Source organism: Zeus faber (genome assembly GCF_960531495.2).
Source record: "Zeus faber genome assembly, chromosome: 16".
Classification (NCBI taxonomy): Eukaryota; Metazoa; Chordata; class Actinopteri; order Zeiformes; family Zeidae; genus Zeus; species Zeus faber.
Window position 1 is genome coordinate 30,777,256 of NC_137202.1, and position 16,379 is coordinate 30,793,634.

A 16,379-nucleotide genomic window follows, 5' to 3' on the forward strand; every position below is an offset into this window, starting at 1 on the left:
CATTCAGGGGTTCTGCACAGTCCTTAATAATAATCACAACATTTCAAATCGTATTGGGCTTTTTAACTTAAGAAATGGAAGTAACCATAAAGACCACGACAAAAAACATGTGAGACTGGAAGCAGAACACGTCCTTGTGTCCATCTTGAATTGTCATCACAGGACAGTGAAATGTAACCTCCAGAGTTCCTGCGATGTCTTTTCCAACAGGTTCCCGTGGGGCCTTTTCACAGAGGAACAATTCCTGAAGAAAACTGTTTATTATCTGCTTAAAGACCCTCCTGAGAACTGATCAAAGCATTTGCAAATCTGAAAACTGCCCCTTTAAAACAGCAATAAGACGATTCTCCAGTGGTTGTTTCAGGTTCCAGGCATGCGTTGTTCCATTCCACTCAAACAAGCAGCGCTGCACAATGAAGCTTCAGATTCCCAGAATTTAAAACGGAAAAACTGATCCTTGCACATTCACTGGCTCATTTACAGTGATCTGCAGAATTTGAAGACACACTTCATTAATCAGAGCGTCTCTCGCTCAACCTCCAAAAAGGCTTTAGTGAGATCGGACACGCAGTTCCAACAACCAATCGAAGCCGTAAAGAAAACTCTGTGGTCGTTTTTATTTGCTTTAAAATAGGTTGTGTTATGTTTAGTAGGACCGTTTTTCTTAGCTGGCTGATGGTAACCATAGCAACAATTTGTTTGAATATATATATATACAGTATGAATGTATATATATATATATATATATATATATATATATATGGTTTAGATGATTTTTGTGCTCCATCATAGAAACATTACTGGCATGATCTTACCACATGGTACCTATCTGGCTTACATCAGCAGCGTCCACAGCCCAGCAACCACAGCTGTTTGTTTATGTGTAACTTCTTAAAGTGGTCAGCGTCACGCCCACGGCTTCCAGCTGAGAAAACTCAGACCAGAGACTGGACTGACAGAAATATAGACGCTTTTCTTTTTTTCGTTTTCCCTATGTGACAAAGATGATGGAACACACACTAGTGTTACGTGACAGTTATAAGATTTCAGATTTAATACTTCCAGTTTTAAAAGCTCAAAACGATTGCCAACCAATCAATGAGTTTGGGGTCACTTCCCGATTGACTGTGTTTCATCCAGGTTTGATGTTTCCAGTGCTCTGCTCTCAGTAGACGCAGGGATGTCTGTGACACCAAGATTCTCTCAGGATTCGTCCAGATTGAAGTTGTAAAACGTACAAATGTGTGTCAGAGTTGGAGGGCTCAAATGGGTCTGCAGCTGAATCAAGAGGCGTGACACTCAGGCTAAGTGTGGGCTAAGACTGGCCAAACTGGAACAGGAACCAGGCGTACACACTCACGTTTTGTGTTCCAAGCATAAGACTTCATTTTGGGTTGGCAGGGGATGACTGAGGCAGCCGTGACATGGAGCTCGGGTATACGGGACGACACGATCCTGGGGGATGAGGGCATGTTTTTACTGCTGGAGAGCCAGGAAAATGCATATCCTGACCTGTAGCGAATCAGGAAGTCCTCTTTTTTTTTTACGCATGGGTTTAATTAAGATGTGATGGCTCAAACAGAGAAAGTCATTCCTACAGTTTCCTCATTTTTATACAAATCTTTCTGTGGTTTTGTTCTGCGAGGTGCTGTGAGAATGAAAGAGCAGGTCAGTTCCTCTGCAATGTTGTGTATGTGGCGTGCACGTGAGGCTGCAGCTGTCTGCTAATTGCCTCCAGAAGATTGCTTGACAAGCACTGCAGCAGATTGCCACCACAGGCCTGCAGCAGTGAGAATTGGAAAAGAATGTCTACTAAGCTCATGGAAAGATGCTCATATTTAGTGCTCTGAGATATCCACATGCTGTTCTTTTCCAGTCCTGCTCCTTCAAAGAGCGGCAGCTTTACTCCCACAGACGCTTGGTAATGAGAGATCCCACATTTTACTGTCACTCCGCTTTGCCATCTCATAAAATCTTGTGGGATTTCTCCCGGCTTACCTTTGTTTTACAGGCTCCCCTGTGCACGATCCGAATCTGCCAACATAAAAGTGGACCTGCAAATTGTTCTGAAAGTACTTTCCCACTAGTAACCGAGTGATGCCATGCAGCCACGTCTGCCTCTCTCGGTTTGGCACACAAATGGATTTTCTTTTTAATTTCATTGTACGTTGGACTTTTAGAATGCAAACTCCAGCGGGGCCAATAAAAGCAGCGGTGCCGCTACTGAAGCGGCTGGTGCCTCTCCCGGCTGTAGGACCCGGCTCCTCGGCCTCTCAGGGCCATTAAATTAAATTGTAACTCCTGTATGTCTGCAAGTTAAGGCAAGGAAAACTGCTGTAGCCAGAGGCGAGTCAACATGGAGTTTAGGGAAACGGGTTACTGGGTCAGCGGAGAGGACTCTGGGGAAGCCATTCTGGATTTAGGTTTCAGGGATTACGGAGTCCTCTCCAAGTGTGGGTGGAGCTCCATCAATCTGCTCCACGGTGAAAGGTCTCATCAGGGAACGCCAGAGATGAGCTCATAATGAGCTCTCGATCAGATTGCATGAAGGAAACTAATAAACTCATTTGCAAATAACTTGAATTTCTGTGACTCATACAAGCAACGTGGGGTGATCGTCCTGGCAGAGAAAACAATACATTTGATCAGTGATGTCAGTGTTGGGTTTCATATCAATATGACATAACCGGCCGATGTAAAGGCATTCAAGATAAACAAAAGCTTACTGTTCCATTTCCCTTTCTTTTGGTCAGTTGAAGCAGAACTTGCTCCACGCAGCAACTTAAATGGAAAGAATGAGTGCCTGGGAAAAGCAGTATTTGAAGTTGATGCTTGTTTAAAGCATTCGACAACCTTTAGTAAATTGTAAGAGCATTCAATAAGATTAAAGAAGTTAAAAAATGATTGTGCATCATAACTCAACATTCCAATGTTTTCTAACTTCTGTCCAAAGCCAAATTCAAGTTAAAAGGAGAAGATTTCAAAATGAAAGCTTATCTCCAAAGCTATTCTAATAAGCTATGAGCACTGTTCCATCTTCTTCCTGTTAGAAATATCGAAACAACACCAGAACTGCTAAAGCTCATCTGAAAAGCTGAAGGATTTATATCGAAAGGATGGGTCAACGTCAGTACGAAGGCGGAGCGGAGGCTGTTCCGGCGTCACTGCCTCTGACACCGGCAGCTGTCTCCACAAGTTAAAACACTGACCATCATCCCATTTTGGCCAACGCCAGAGGAATGAATCATCCCGAAGGCATCTGGGTGTCACTGCTGCTGGGGCTGTAGGCGCTGGAATATCAGTCCAAGATATCTGCTGCTGCTTTCCCGCTACACCCATCCGCCGCTCGGTTTCAGACCATTTGTCTCTGGGCGAGCTGTTCAAACGCTTAATGTTCTTTTTATTTTACGCTTCCTTTTGTCATGGACACCAACCGGCTGTAGATGGAGGCCAGACGGCTGATGCAGCGGTGGTCAGACAGGCGAGGGGAGAGACCTCAAAGCAACACTTCTCTCAGACGCTCAGTGGGATTCCTCCGCTCAACTTCAAAGTTATTTCCTGATGAAGCGACGTGACGCTCGATGGATACTGATGGAGAATGACAGCAGGTCCTGTCCCCTGGACCCGTCTCACTGGGCAAGACAGGCTCTGTGCCTGCAAGTGGCCCCTGGCAGAAGGACAACTTGAAATGAAAGCACAATGCACAATGGGTGTTATGCAACAATGAGTTCAAATGGTGGTGAAGTACAATGTCTCTGGATCCAGAAGTGTCTTCTTCCAGCACTTTGAGCCCAAGGAGGAACAACAACGACAACAACAACAACTCAATGAGCCAACAACTCTAGCCTCCATGACTCTACTACTGATCATGGAGGCTGAGGCAACGGGGGGAAACCCTGCTGGGATACGGACTGATGTAGGCCCCACATATGGAGTTGATTTCTTCTCTTCCAGTCTACACACCCTGTGTACCGCCTGTTATCAACACCTCTTCCTCAGGAATCCTCCTTCTGGCCACGCCCTCCTCACCTTCTGCCCCGGAGCACCGCGTCCCGCGCTTACGTCACCATCCTCCGGGACCATCTCTCGGGGGTGAAGGCGGCTCCTCTGGCGATGGCCGAAAGAAGAAATCTTTTTCACCACTTCTTTACTCGCAGAGTAAGTTCTGCAGATGTTCGGGGTGTGTCCGTCAGTCAGGCTGAGTTGAAGGTTGACCCTGGAGTCCTTCCCACCCTCCTCCTCCCCTCCGGCTCGTACAGTACGGAGCTCACTGGAGCTAATCCATGAAATCCTTCAGGAGGAGACGCTGCTGCTCTGCTCTTCGCCTGGACTGACAGATGTTGTCATCTGGAATGCTAATAACTCACTCAACTGCTCTGCACAGAAGATTTAACCCACATTGTGAACTCAGTCTGTGTATTTTTCTTGGAACTATTGATTTGTGATTGTGTTTTCCACTGCAGGAAGCCAAACAGACTAAGGATAACTTAGATTGTGTAACATTTGTGACATCCCAAGCAGATCGGTATTCTGATTGACTTACAATTTAGATTCCCGTTAATTTTCCAAATAGAAAGTTTATTAGAAAAGAAAAGCAAATGTTGTTTGTTTGCTTGTGTACAGTATATTGTTTGTTTTTAGGTCTGCTGTCTTGAGAACAATAACAACATGTGTCATAAACAAGATGCATTGTAAAAACAGCTGCAGAGAGGAATGTCTGATGGCACAGCACTCGATCTGATAGGAGAGACTTGTGACTCAACTGGGATGTTCACAACCTGGAACCTGGAACCTGGAACCTGGAACTGGGATGGCTCATCAAACCTCCACAATCCATGACGCCAAGTTTACACAAAAACATGAAAAACATCAAGTGTTTGAGGGAAGAAGAGTACGTTCTGTCAAGACGTAGTTCTGCTGCTCTCTGACCCTCGGAAGCTTTTTGGGCTTTCTCCAACGGCAGGAGAACAAGGACCCTCTGGTGGGGGCGGGGTCACGGTGAAACAGGGAATATTAAGAAAGAAGATGAGAGCGAGGGACGTGCAAGGTGCTTGCATTGTGTTCAAAACATCTTTTATATGTCAAGCAATTCCTCTGTCGCACACACTCCTTAATGGTGTGTGTGCGCGTGTGTGTGAGTGCATTCTTGTGTGCGTGCGTGCGTGCGTTCGTGCGTTCGTGCGTTCGTGCGTTCGTGCGTTCGTGCGTTCGTGCGTTCGTGTGTTCGTGTGTTTGTGTGTGCAGGCTTGTATATGTGTGTTGTTGCCTCCCTCCCTGCTCTACTCCACTCTCTAACTTCCCTTCAGCAGAAAATACTTTTAATTCCCAAAAGTCGATTCCCGAAAATCTCTTTCCCAGAACTTGGACTTTTCCAGGACTCAGTGGTTGGATTATGGGTTTTTCAATATGTTTACGTATTGTTGTACTAAAATGGTTTTCAAATCATTTTTGGATCATTTATTTTTCAATAAATTACATTTCCTCCAGAAGTAGTTTAATGTCTTTAAGTCAAACTCTGTCTCCATGTACTGCAGCGGGTGAAGCTTTCCTCCACCTGCTCCACCCACTTGTGTTTGTGCTCCACTGGTTTCATCTCCCAATAGTAGGATGGGTGGGGGGGGTTTGCTCACCTGTCCCCCTCTGTGACGGCGGCAGAACAGTGTTTTATTTGAGATAAATAAAAACAAACTTTTTAAATTGTATGTCTCCTTATGGATGGTAAGCGTGCGTAATGGGAACACTTCCTCCATCACTTTTTCCCCAATCCACTCCTCTCCATGCGATATGCGCAGAAAATACTCTTAAGGAGTCTACGTGTTGTGTCCCGTTCCTCCATACCCCGCCCCTACACCCCTTTTACTTGTTTTATTTGGAGGAACGGCGATCAGGGCGCATTGAAAGACGTGTTCCATTCACACATATAAAAATATATTTATAATTCCCATTATTTATGATTCCCCATTGAAATGTTATCCCTGTGCATTTTGTAAGCTTCCATCTGTTTTATCCTGTCATTGTAATGCACACTGACTGACCAAAACAAAAGGACTGCTCGGCTTGAAGACTCTCAGCTGACTGACAGCTTTCCCACTCGTCCACCTTTCGGGGGTGGCTCCCTGAACAGTCGACCCAGCGTGACGAGCAGCAAACCCATCAAACTGGAACGTTGGGTTGATCCACGACACGGACGACAATCAGGAATCTTAGTGAAGAGAGAACAGCCCATGATGATCATCACTCATTTAGTTTGAGGAGAAGTGAAGCTGAAATTATTCTACCCCCCCCGCATATCAAGTACACACTATAAACAATATAAAATATATAGAAACATACAAATAAAAAAATCACCATAAATCGGAACCAGATAGTACTAAGTGTATTGCACATATCTTGACACATTGCACATCAGGGATTGCACTTTTTTTTTTATAATATAAAAAAATTGCACTTGGATTCTTTCACAGTTGTGTGTGTGTGTGTGTGTGTGTGTGTGTGTGTGTGTGTGTGTGTGTGTGTGTGTGTGTGTGTGTGTGTGTGTGTGTGTGTGTGTGTGTGTGTGTGTGTGTGTGTGTGTGTGTGTGTGTGTGTGTGTGTGTGTGTGTGGCAGGAAGGAAGGACCTGCGGTTGTGCTCCTTCCCACACTTTGGGTGGAGCAGCCTATCGCTGAAGGAGCTCTCCAGTGCCATCAGAGTCTCATGCATGGGGTGGGGTTCATTCTCCATCATGGATGACAGCTCAGCCATCATCATCCTTTCTCCCACCACCTGCACTGGGCCCAAGGGGCCCCCAGGACAGAGCTGGCCTTCTTGATCAGTTTGTCAAGTCTCTTCCTTTCAGCTGTGGTGAGGCTGTGGCCCCAGCAGACCACTCCATAAAAGATGGCTGATGCCACCACGGTGTTGAAGAAGGTCCACAGGAGAGCCCCCTGCATCTTCTAAGCAGAGAGAGTCTGCTCTGACCCTTCTTATAAAGTGCATGTATGTGATGAGTCCAGTCCAGTTTATTGTTCAGGTGAACACCCAGGTACTTTAAGATTCCACAATGTCAATATCCATTCCCTGGATGTTCACCGGTGTCGGTGGGGGGGGAGTGTCTGCGCCTGCGGAAATCCACCATCAGCTCTTTGCTCTTTGATCTGGAGGCGGTTCCGCTGGCACCGGTCCACAAAGTCCATGGTGAGTTCTCTGTACTTCCTGTCGTCCTGATCTGTGATGAGGCCAACGATTGCAGAGTCGTCAGAGAACTTCTGCAGGTGACAGCTGGTTGAGCTGCACATGAAGTCTGCGGTGTAGAGGGTGAAGAGGAAAGGTGCCAAGACCGTTCTTTGTGGGGCCCCCATGCGGGGCCCCCGTGCTGCAGATGACCATGTCAGATCGCAGTTCTGAGACCTCACGTACTGTGGCCTGTCCGTGTGATAGTCCAGGATCCAGGAAGACAGGAGATGGTCCACTCCTGTGTGCTGCAGCTTGTCCCTCAGAAGCACAGGCTGAATGGTGTTGAAAGACCTTGAGAAATCAAGGAACATGGTCCTCACAGTGCTCCCAGGCTTCCCCAGGTGATAGAGAGTTCCATGTAGCAGGAAGACGACGGCGTCGTCCGCCCCGATGCCAGGCTGGTAGGCAAACTGGAGCGGGTGCATTGACGATCTCACGAGGGGGCAGAGATGCACAAGGACCAGCCTCTCCGGGGTCTTCATGAGGTGAGACGTCGGTGCCACCGGCCTGTAGCTGCTGAGGTCCTTGGGGTGCGGGGTCTTCGGCACCGGCACCACGCAGGAGGTCTTCCACAGCTGTGGTGCTCTCCCCGGCTTCAGGCTCATGTTGAACATGCTCCACTATCCCACAGAGCTGCTCTGCACATGTCTTCAGGATCCTGGAGCTGATGCCGTCCGGACCTGCAGCCTCTCTCTCCTTCATCTTGCGGAGCTCTTTCCTCACCTGGATGGTAGTGAGGGACAGACTGGAGCAGGGGGGCTGAGGGGAGGGTGTGAATGGGGGGGGGTTGTGTCTCTGGTAGGAGAAGCAGTGGGGGGTGGCTGCGAGCTGAGTATTGAAGGAAGGGGGGTGGGGCAGAACACCTGGGGTGCAGACGACTTTGGTAGCAGCAGAGGTGAATAGGCCGGGGGAGGGGTAGGTGACTGATCAAATCTGTTGAGATAATTCACCCACCTCTGGTCCCCCACAGCCTGGGAGTCTGGTTCTTGTGGCCCGAGATGGTTTTGAGGCCCCTCCATAATGGTGTTCTTTTGCTGCAACTGTTCCTCCATCTTTCTTCTGTAATTGTCCTTCCCCTCTCTGGTCTTCCTCCTCAGCTGTTTCTGTACCTCCTTCAGCTCCTCCTTGTCTCCTGATTTAAAGGCCCTTTTGTTCTCCTTGATGAGAGCCTTTATATCCGAAGTAATCCAGGGTTTGCTGTTGGGAAAACACTGCACAGTCCTGGTGGGTCCAGTGTTTTCCACACAGAAGTTGATGTAATCCGTCATACAGTCAGTGACACCGTCCATGTCTTCCCCATGAGGAGCACAGAGTTCTTCCTACCCAGTAGAGTCAAAGCAGTCCAGCCTCTTCAGTCTCTTTAGACCACTTTTTCACTGTGCGGGTCACAGCTGGTTGCCTGAGCACCAGGTTTGTACACAGGCAGGAGATGATCTGATCTTGATCTTTCCATGGGGGGAAGTGGGATAAGTTATATGCCTCCTTGGTGTTGGTATACAACAAGTCCAGTGTTTTATTGTCCCTGGTGTGGCATGTCACGTACTGGGAGAAAGTGGGCAGAGTGGAGGACGGAGAGACATGATTAAGATCCCCAGAGATGAGGAGGGCATGTGGGTGCTGTGTCTGCAGCCTGCTCACAACTGAGTGCAAGACATCAGCGGCCGTTTGGGCGTTAGCAGAGGGAGGGACATATGCAGCGATCACAACCACGTGTGAAAATTCCCTCGGGAGATAGTTGGGCCTCATGCTAATGGCTTACAGCTCGATGTCCTTACAGCAATGTTCTTCCTTGATAGTGATGTGCCAGGGGTTACACCACCTATCATTAACAAACACAGCCAGCCCGCCACCTTTCCTCTTACCGTTCTCCACTGTCCTGTCTGCCCACAGCAGGGAAACAGCCGCGTCCGGGGTTAGCGTGGTTAGCCATGTCTCTGTAAACATCATGATGCTGCACTCACGATATTCCCTCTGGTGCTGGGTCAGCGCCGTTAACTCGTCCATCTTGTTGGGGAGAGATGTTACATTCCACATGATGACAGACGGGAGAACGGGCTCTGTGGCGTCTCCTCCGGGAACGACACAGAGCCCCAGCCTGGCTTCCCCACCACCACCTCCTCCTCAGCTCGCGGGGGACGTGGGGTCTCACCTGGGGCAGCACCTCTGTGTCACGGAGGGCCAACAGCTGATCCCCACTGTAAACAATAGGGCTGCACACAGAATCTCCCGACGCGGTAGTTAATAAAGTTAAAAGAAAAAGAAGAACCAGAACAAAACGTGCAATTTTGGCCTCCATTAGTGCAAACAGTGTTTAGAAATAACAACACACCAAAAGTACTTGAAAAAAATAGAATTAAAGACGTACGAGCCAAAAGATGTGTGTCAGACAGAGGAGATCCAGAGGGCCATCGTGAACTTATTTTGGTCCGGCAGCACTGGATCAGAGCAGCAGCCCTGTATCTGCCAGTCCAGGAGGGGGGTCAAGGCCTCATTGACATTGCATCCAAGGTCACGGCATTCCGCCTCAAAACGGCGCAGAGGCTGATATACAGTTTTGGACTGACACAGCGAGGTGCTGCTGAGGCGGGCGGGGCGCCTCTCTTATGACAAGCAGCTGTTCCTGCTGTGGACCGAGGGGATGGACTTAATAGGGTTGACTCCCTTGTATCAGTGCTGCAGTCATGGCAGGTTTTTAAGGTCCACCATAACACCACAATTGCCCCTGGGATGTGGCTGTTTGAGGAGCCTTTGTTTGGGAACCCACTGCTGGGCTCCGGGCTCCTTTCCTCCTCCAGCCTCCCTCCAGCTTGCAAGGGGCTGGGTGCGTCAAGTTAGGTCATCTGCTGAAGGCGTCCGTGGAGCAGCTCATGGAGACAACGGGCATCAGATCCTCCAGACTGCTGCACAGGTTGGTGAAGTCTGTGCTTCCCTGCCAGTGCTCTATACGGCTTTTAGGGAGAACTGTACTCTGTCTGACCAATGGGACGGTGAGTGCGAGTAAATGTGTCCTTCGCTAACGGTCTCTCCTGCTGTGCAGTCGGCGAAGGAACAGGACTGTCTCCGGCCCAGATGACGATCGGTCTACTCTCAGCCGCCTCAGGGTAGAGTTTGAGTTTTACAAACTGACTGGAAAATTGGACACTTTCACACGGTGTTTCACTGTGTTTGGGGTGTTGGGGAGGTGCTGTCCTCTGTCCAGGATGATTCTCATTATTAACCTGTGATTTTCCTGTGGTAGCTGTGATCTCTCTCTCTCTCCCCCTCCCTCTCTCTCTCTCTTGCTCTCTCTCTCTCTCTCTCTCTCCAAGGAGGTAAACTGTACAAAGCAGGAAGTCTGGGCTCCATAATCAAGTTTCTGCTGCTGTGAGATGACTTACTGAAAATAAAGGAACCTTAAAAGTCAGAGTCTCTCCCTCTCTCTCTCCCTCTCTCTCTCTCCAGCTGCTGACTGGCACCCTGGGCGGCAGGCTGGCTCTGTTTGGAACGGACCATGTCAGCGTTGAGGCAGTGACAGGTTTGATGTCGTGTTCGAGTGTAAAAGAAACTGTCTAAATAAAAGATGTTTCACTTTCACATCCACTTTCTGAACATTTTGTAAACACTTGAAGATTTGTTCGCAGCAGAGAAGCCGACAACACTGAGTGTGCGACAGCATTACAATATGGAATTGTAAAACTTCGTAAAATCTGCAGCTGTTATTTATTATTCATGATGTTTAATTTATTTCATCTGTTTTTAAAACAGTCAATGAGTAGAACATCCAGCCACAGTGGAATGCACTCAAGGAATGTGTAATATTTGTACATATTTAAGTAAAGCTATTTAGGTACTTGATAATGAGTAGGATTTTTACTTTTAGTTTTAGAATTTTACAGATCAGGGGTCTTCAGGGTCCAGATTCGACGTCATGTCCCAGGTGCGCTATGTCACTTTTAACAACGTTGTCAGCGCATCTGATATTCGGGCGTCATTTATACGATTCATGTTTGATTTGTGAAGGGTTAGGGTTAACCCTAACCCTTCAGGGTGATGCTGGGTGTTCTGCAGGAGAAGGCAGGGCTTCAGGGTGATAGTGAATGTTTGGCAGGAGGAGGCGGGGCTTCAGGGTGATAGTGAATGTTTGACAGGAGGAGGCGGGGCTTCAGGGTGATTATGGGTGTTTGGCAAGAGGAGGCGGGGCTTCAGGGTGATTATGGGTGTTTTGCAGGAGGAGGCGGGGCTCCAGTGTCGTGTCAGCGCAGACGAGCCGTGGAATAAAATGTCTTCATAAATCGTCTGGAAAGAACAGCCGCCCTGTTCTTTTTCCATCCTGCAGTGAAACTTTGATGTCGAATATTTTATCTGAACTCAACACTGTGTGTGAGAGAGAGGGTGAGTGATCTCACCACTGAAGAATGATGTCAGTTTACATTTGCAAATAAAAGCCTTTCAAAGATGACTCCGCCCACCAATTAGTGAGTTTTGGCCTTTTTGCATCATCTGTCGTTCATGTTGACAGAGGAGGAGGAGGAGGATCAGCTGAAGGATATTAAATGACTAGTTTGTATTCTTCACCTCCCCTCGTAGAACTCCTTAGGCTCTGGATGCTCCGTCCCTCCACCAAGTGGAGGAGAGATGATGAGCGATGGGGAAAGAATGGAGGAAGACTAAACCTCACTCCACGTGAGTCAGGATCGGCAAAGCAACATGATGCCACAGCATCAGGAGTTACCTAAAAATAATGTTTTATTTTCACTGCTCCTTTCCCTGTTTACTGGAGTGTAATACCCAAATGTGTGACCTGCCGGATTGTGATGTTGCTTTGCTTTGTAATTGATCCATTGTGTTTAAAAAAGAGTCTGTCTGCAGTTTGTGCCAAATAACCTCCAAAGAACCATTTCAATCAGGAGAGAGGAGAAGAGGTGGGGTGCATATACTGGCAGGATGCCGTGGAATTGGCTCCACACAGGGCCTGGCAGGCTCTGATTGGTTGTGGCTGAAGAGGGGGCTGCACCACCTGTCTTCCTGTCTGAAATCTCTGTTTGAACATATAAGATAAACACAGATAATCTGTCAAAATGTTCGTCGGTTGTTTCCCTTCACATCAGTGACGACAGCAATGAAGGAACATATTGATATATAACATATATATTCTTAATAACTTTTCAAATTCAGACGCTGCAGTATCGCAATTTGTCCTCCATTCCTCTATCCTTCCTCCTCCTGATGGAGTGTCCAGTGGGGGGAAAAGATGAAGCCTGGAGGAGGAGGAGAAAAGAGGAGAAACGGTTCCTTCAATGTTGCATCTTGATTTGATGAACAAAGAAAACGTGTGAACGAGAAGCTGGGCCTCCCCTGCCTGCCCCCTCAGAATTGCGAAAGTGTCTGGGTTTTTTTTGTTTATTTTTCAAATTTTTTCTCTGAACCCAGTGGAAAAGAAAGCAAACATCAGAGGAATGCTTCTCACATGTCGTCATCCTCCTTTAACTGGATTCTGCCGACAAAAACACAACAGGCTTTTCTCTAGGATTCCTCCCAGAAACAGCTTTTGTGAAGATTCCTCAGAAGATCCAGAGAAGATCAACGCAGCAGGAGCCATGACACGAGACCCGTCAGACACCTCCACACCTTCACAAACCTCTGAGTCCCCAAACTCTCCCTTCATTTTCAATTTCCAAGGGCTGTTCAATCAGAGCACTGGATGGACCTACAACCAATCAGAGCACTGGATGGACCTACAACCAATCAGAACAAGGAAATGTGTGACTTAGCGCTGAGTGAGTAAGTTGTAAAATGAAACTTTTACCAAATCCTGGGTGAAGTACAAAAAACACGTCTTATCAAAAACATTTTTGATAGAAAATAAAGCGTCCAGTCTGTTGAATCCACTGTCGTGACAGTGGATTCAACAGCTCATGAGCTCAGGTTGCTCTGGTTCCCAGGTAGAGGTACGTACCCTCTTGGGCTTAAATGTGTTTATTCTACATTTAAATCTTTAAGGGGGTGTGGGCAGGGAGCAGATGGACACACGGACCCAAGGAGAAGCACTTTAAACAACAACTTTTACTGACACTGACAAGAGATGGATGAATGGATGAATGGATTGATGGAACTGATCTTTCCTTGTGACCTCAGCGTCTCGTGCATCATTTCCCTATGATTAAATTGTACTTTTTTATTCAGTTTAACTGTGTGTGTGTGTGTGTGTTTGTGTGTGTGTGTGTGTGTCTTAATGATGTTGTTAATGTTTATATTATTAATAATAATTTTGTAAACAAACATTTCAGACAGGAAGTACATTGATCAGAGGAAGACACTGCAAATGGCACTGTTCATACCTGCAGGTACACGCTGTGTGTGTAGGTATACACATGTAGTGTCCATATACGTATATACCCATGGGCGTATATATATGGCGTATATATATATATATCAACTTCAGCAACTGACTCTTCACTTGCTGCTCATAAATATAATATATAACACTATATATATATTAATAACAGTATATATTTAATAATAATTATATGACAGTATATATATAATAATATGGAACAGTGTATATATAATCAGAATATATAACACTACATGTATAATAATAATATATAACACTATGTATATAATAATAATATATAACACTATATATAAAAATAATATATAACAGTATATATATAATATACAACAGTATATATATATATATATATATATATATATATATATATATATATATATATATATATATATATATATATACTGTATATAACAATATTATATCCCACCCCCCTTGACAGGTGCCATTGGAACCAGATGATCAATGTTATTCACTTCACCTGTCACTGGTTTAATGTTGTGGATGATCGGAGTACAGTATATATATAGAAATATATAATAAGAGAGAGTTTGGGTTATTTTGGAAACCTGGGTTCAGACGAATGTTCAGAGGGTTGTGTCAGAATGTTCCTCTCCAGCTCATCCAGATTCTCCAGGTTCTACAGCTCCTCCAGGTTCTCCAGCTCCTCCAGATTCTCCAGCACCACCAGGTTCTCCAGGTTCTACAGTTCCTCCAGGTTCTCCAGCTCCTCCAGGTTCTCCAGCTCCTCCATCTCCTCCAGCTCCTCCATCTCCTCCAGGTTCTCCAGCACCTCCAGATTCTCCAACTCCTCCAGCTCCTCCAGGTTCCAGCGAACTCTGATGATAACTCTCTGTTCTGGAGCGGTGCTGGTGTCCATAATGGGGCCAGGAACTATATATTATTCCTTTGTTGTGGAGATGCGTTCAGTCCAAACACATAATAATTAATAATGTGGAGGTAAATGAAACACAGTGCAGAGGGTCTAGCTTTAAATCTTAAGTTCCTCCATGGTTCCTGGATCTGGACTCCAGACTGTGATCAGTGTTTCATATTTTATAAAGATTAGAGATTTAAACATTTTGAAAAAGAAAGAGTAAAAACATGTGAATGTTAAGCGTGGCTGGCTGCTCGAAAGGGCATTCTGAAAAACTATTATTTCAGTGCATTGAAGTGTTTTAAAGTACTCAGTATGAGGAGTACTTTTCAAAGTACTCAGTATATAGCGTACTTTTTGAAGTACTTAGTATTTTCAGTAATTTTTGAAGTCAGTATTAAGAAGGGACGATCTGGATCCTCCGTTCAGCTCTGCAGCACCTTCTGCACCCAGGGACCCAAGACACAGCCCCGCCCCCTCCGCCAAGCCCCGCCCCCTCCACACTCGACCTCCACAGTACTATTCTTTCATCTGTATTTTACTGAACTTTATTTGGTCAAATACAGATGAACTTAAAGAGTTGAGTTTGTTTTTCTGTTTTTAGCTCAGATTCCTGAGTCTGGAAGCCATTAAACGATAGAATCTAAAAAGTGAAAATGAAGCCGAGAGAGAAAAAGAGAAAAGGAACCTGAGAGTGCGCACACACACACACACACACACACACACACACACATACACACATACACACACACACACACACACACATACACACACACACACACAGGAGTTGTGTCCTGTTCACATATGTCGATGTTAAGAATATGTTTTATGAATTGTTCTGTGAATTCTAAATAACAATTCTAATCACAAGAAAAACAATAAAACAAAACAGACGACAAGAGACATGAAAGACAGCCATAAAAGCTGTTTTATTCTTCTGAAGCTGGTTCTCCTCCAGGTCAGTGTTCGGTTTATTCCACTTTTTACTGGTTTCAACCAAACATCTGGGACGGAACACGCCCTGGTCCTTCCTCTCTCCATGTTTTGACGAGTGCCGTGTACGAAGGAGAGAATATTACAGAATATATCTTTCATTATTCCATTATTCCATTATTCCATTATTGTGCTTGTCTCTGCGATATGCATCACGGCTGAGGAGTGAAGCTGAAAGGTTATTTAATAAAGTTGTGATGATGAAATGTTCCATTATATTGAATCAACCAATCTGCGTTTCAGCGCTTCCACCTCCACCAAACGCTGCGATGGAGCCAGACTCTGACAGAAGAACCAGGAGAACAAGAACAAATATTTGGTTTCCCAGCAGCTACTAATCCTTCTGCCTCCGTCACATACGCGAGACGGTACCAGTGTGATGGAGCTCGGAGAAGCTGTTTGAGGGAACTCCAGTGACGGAGAACCTTCTCCATCAGCTGACGGTGCCTTCACAGCTGTGACAGGACGTTCCCACACCGTTCTTCCAGAGGAACATGAGGAGTGCTGCAACCTTCTGGTCAAGGAGACACCAGAGTTCGGCCAGAAACCATTTTGTTTCCAAGCATATTCAGGAATATGAGAAGTCAACTTTATCCAAAAAGATGAAATGTGTCTTCAGGTTGAACCTTTTGACTCCTACAAACATACGATGGATCCCTGTGGAGAAGTAGGCTCTTGGCCTAATGAACAATTTGCAATTCAGATGAAAGTTATTTGATGAAGGTTTTCTTCTGAGCCAGGTGGAGCGTGTCACTGCCGATCATGTCAGTTAAAATATTTTGGGCTAATTTTAAAGTTTGGGCAGTTGAGCCTCACTAACCCCTTTTCTGCTTAAAAACACATAATCCTCTGAGATGAAATCACCTTCTGGAGCGAAGAACTGGAAATAAAGTTGTTTATCGACCCCGTTGACATCCATCATCCCTTGCTTCATGCTGGTCCAGATCTCTGATGGCTCTGCAGATTA

General features: G+C 46.0%; 1 protein-coding gene across 1 annotated transcript in view; it reads left to right on the forward strand.

Annotated features, from left to right (window-relative positions):
* The window catches only part of wdr27 (WD repeat domain 27), a gene marked incomplete at both ends in the record, with an annotated part of 72,111 nt that extends 61,345 nt beyond the window's left edge, over positions 1-10,766 (forward strand). The window contains one exon of the mRNA XM_080016502.1: positions 10,656-10,766. Coding sequence (XP_079872628.1) covers positions 10,656-10,766 — 111 coding nt within the window. The remainder of the gene's footprint in view (positions 1-10,655) is intronic.
* Positions 10,767-16,379: the final 5,613 nt, after the last annotated feature.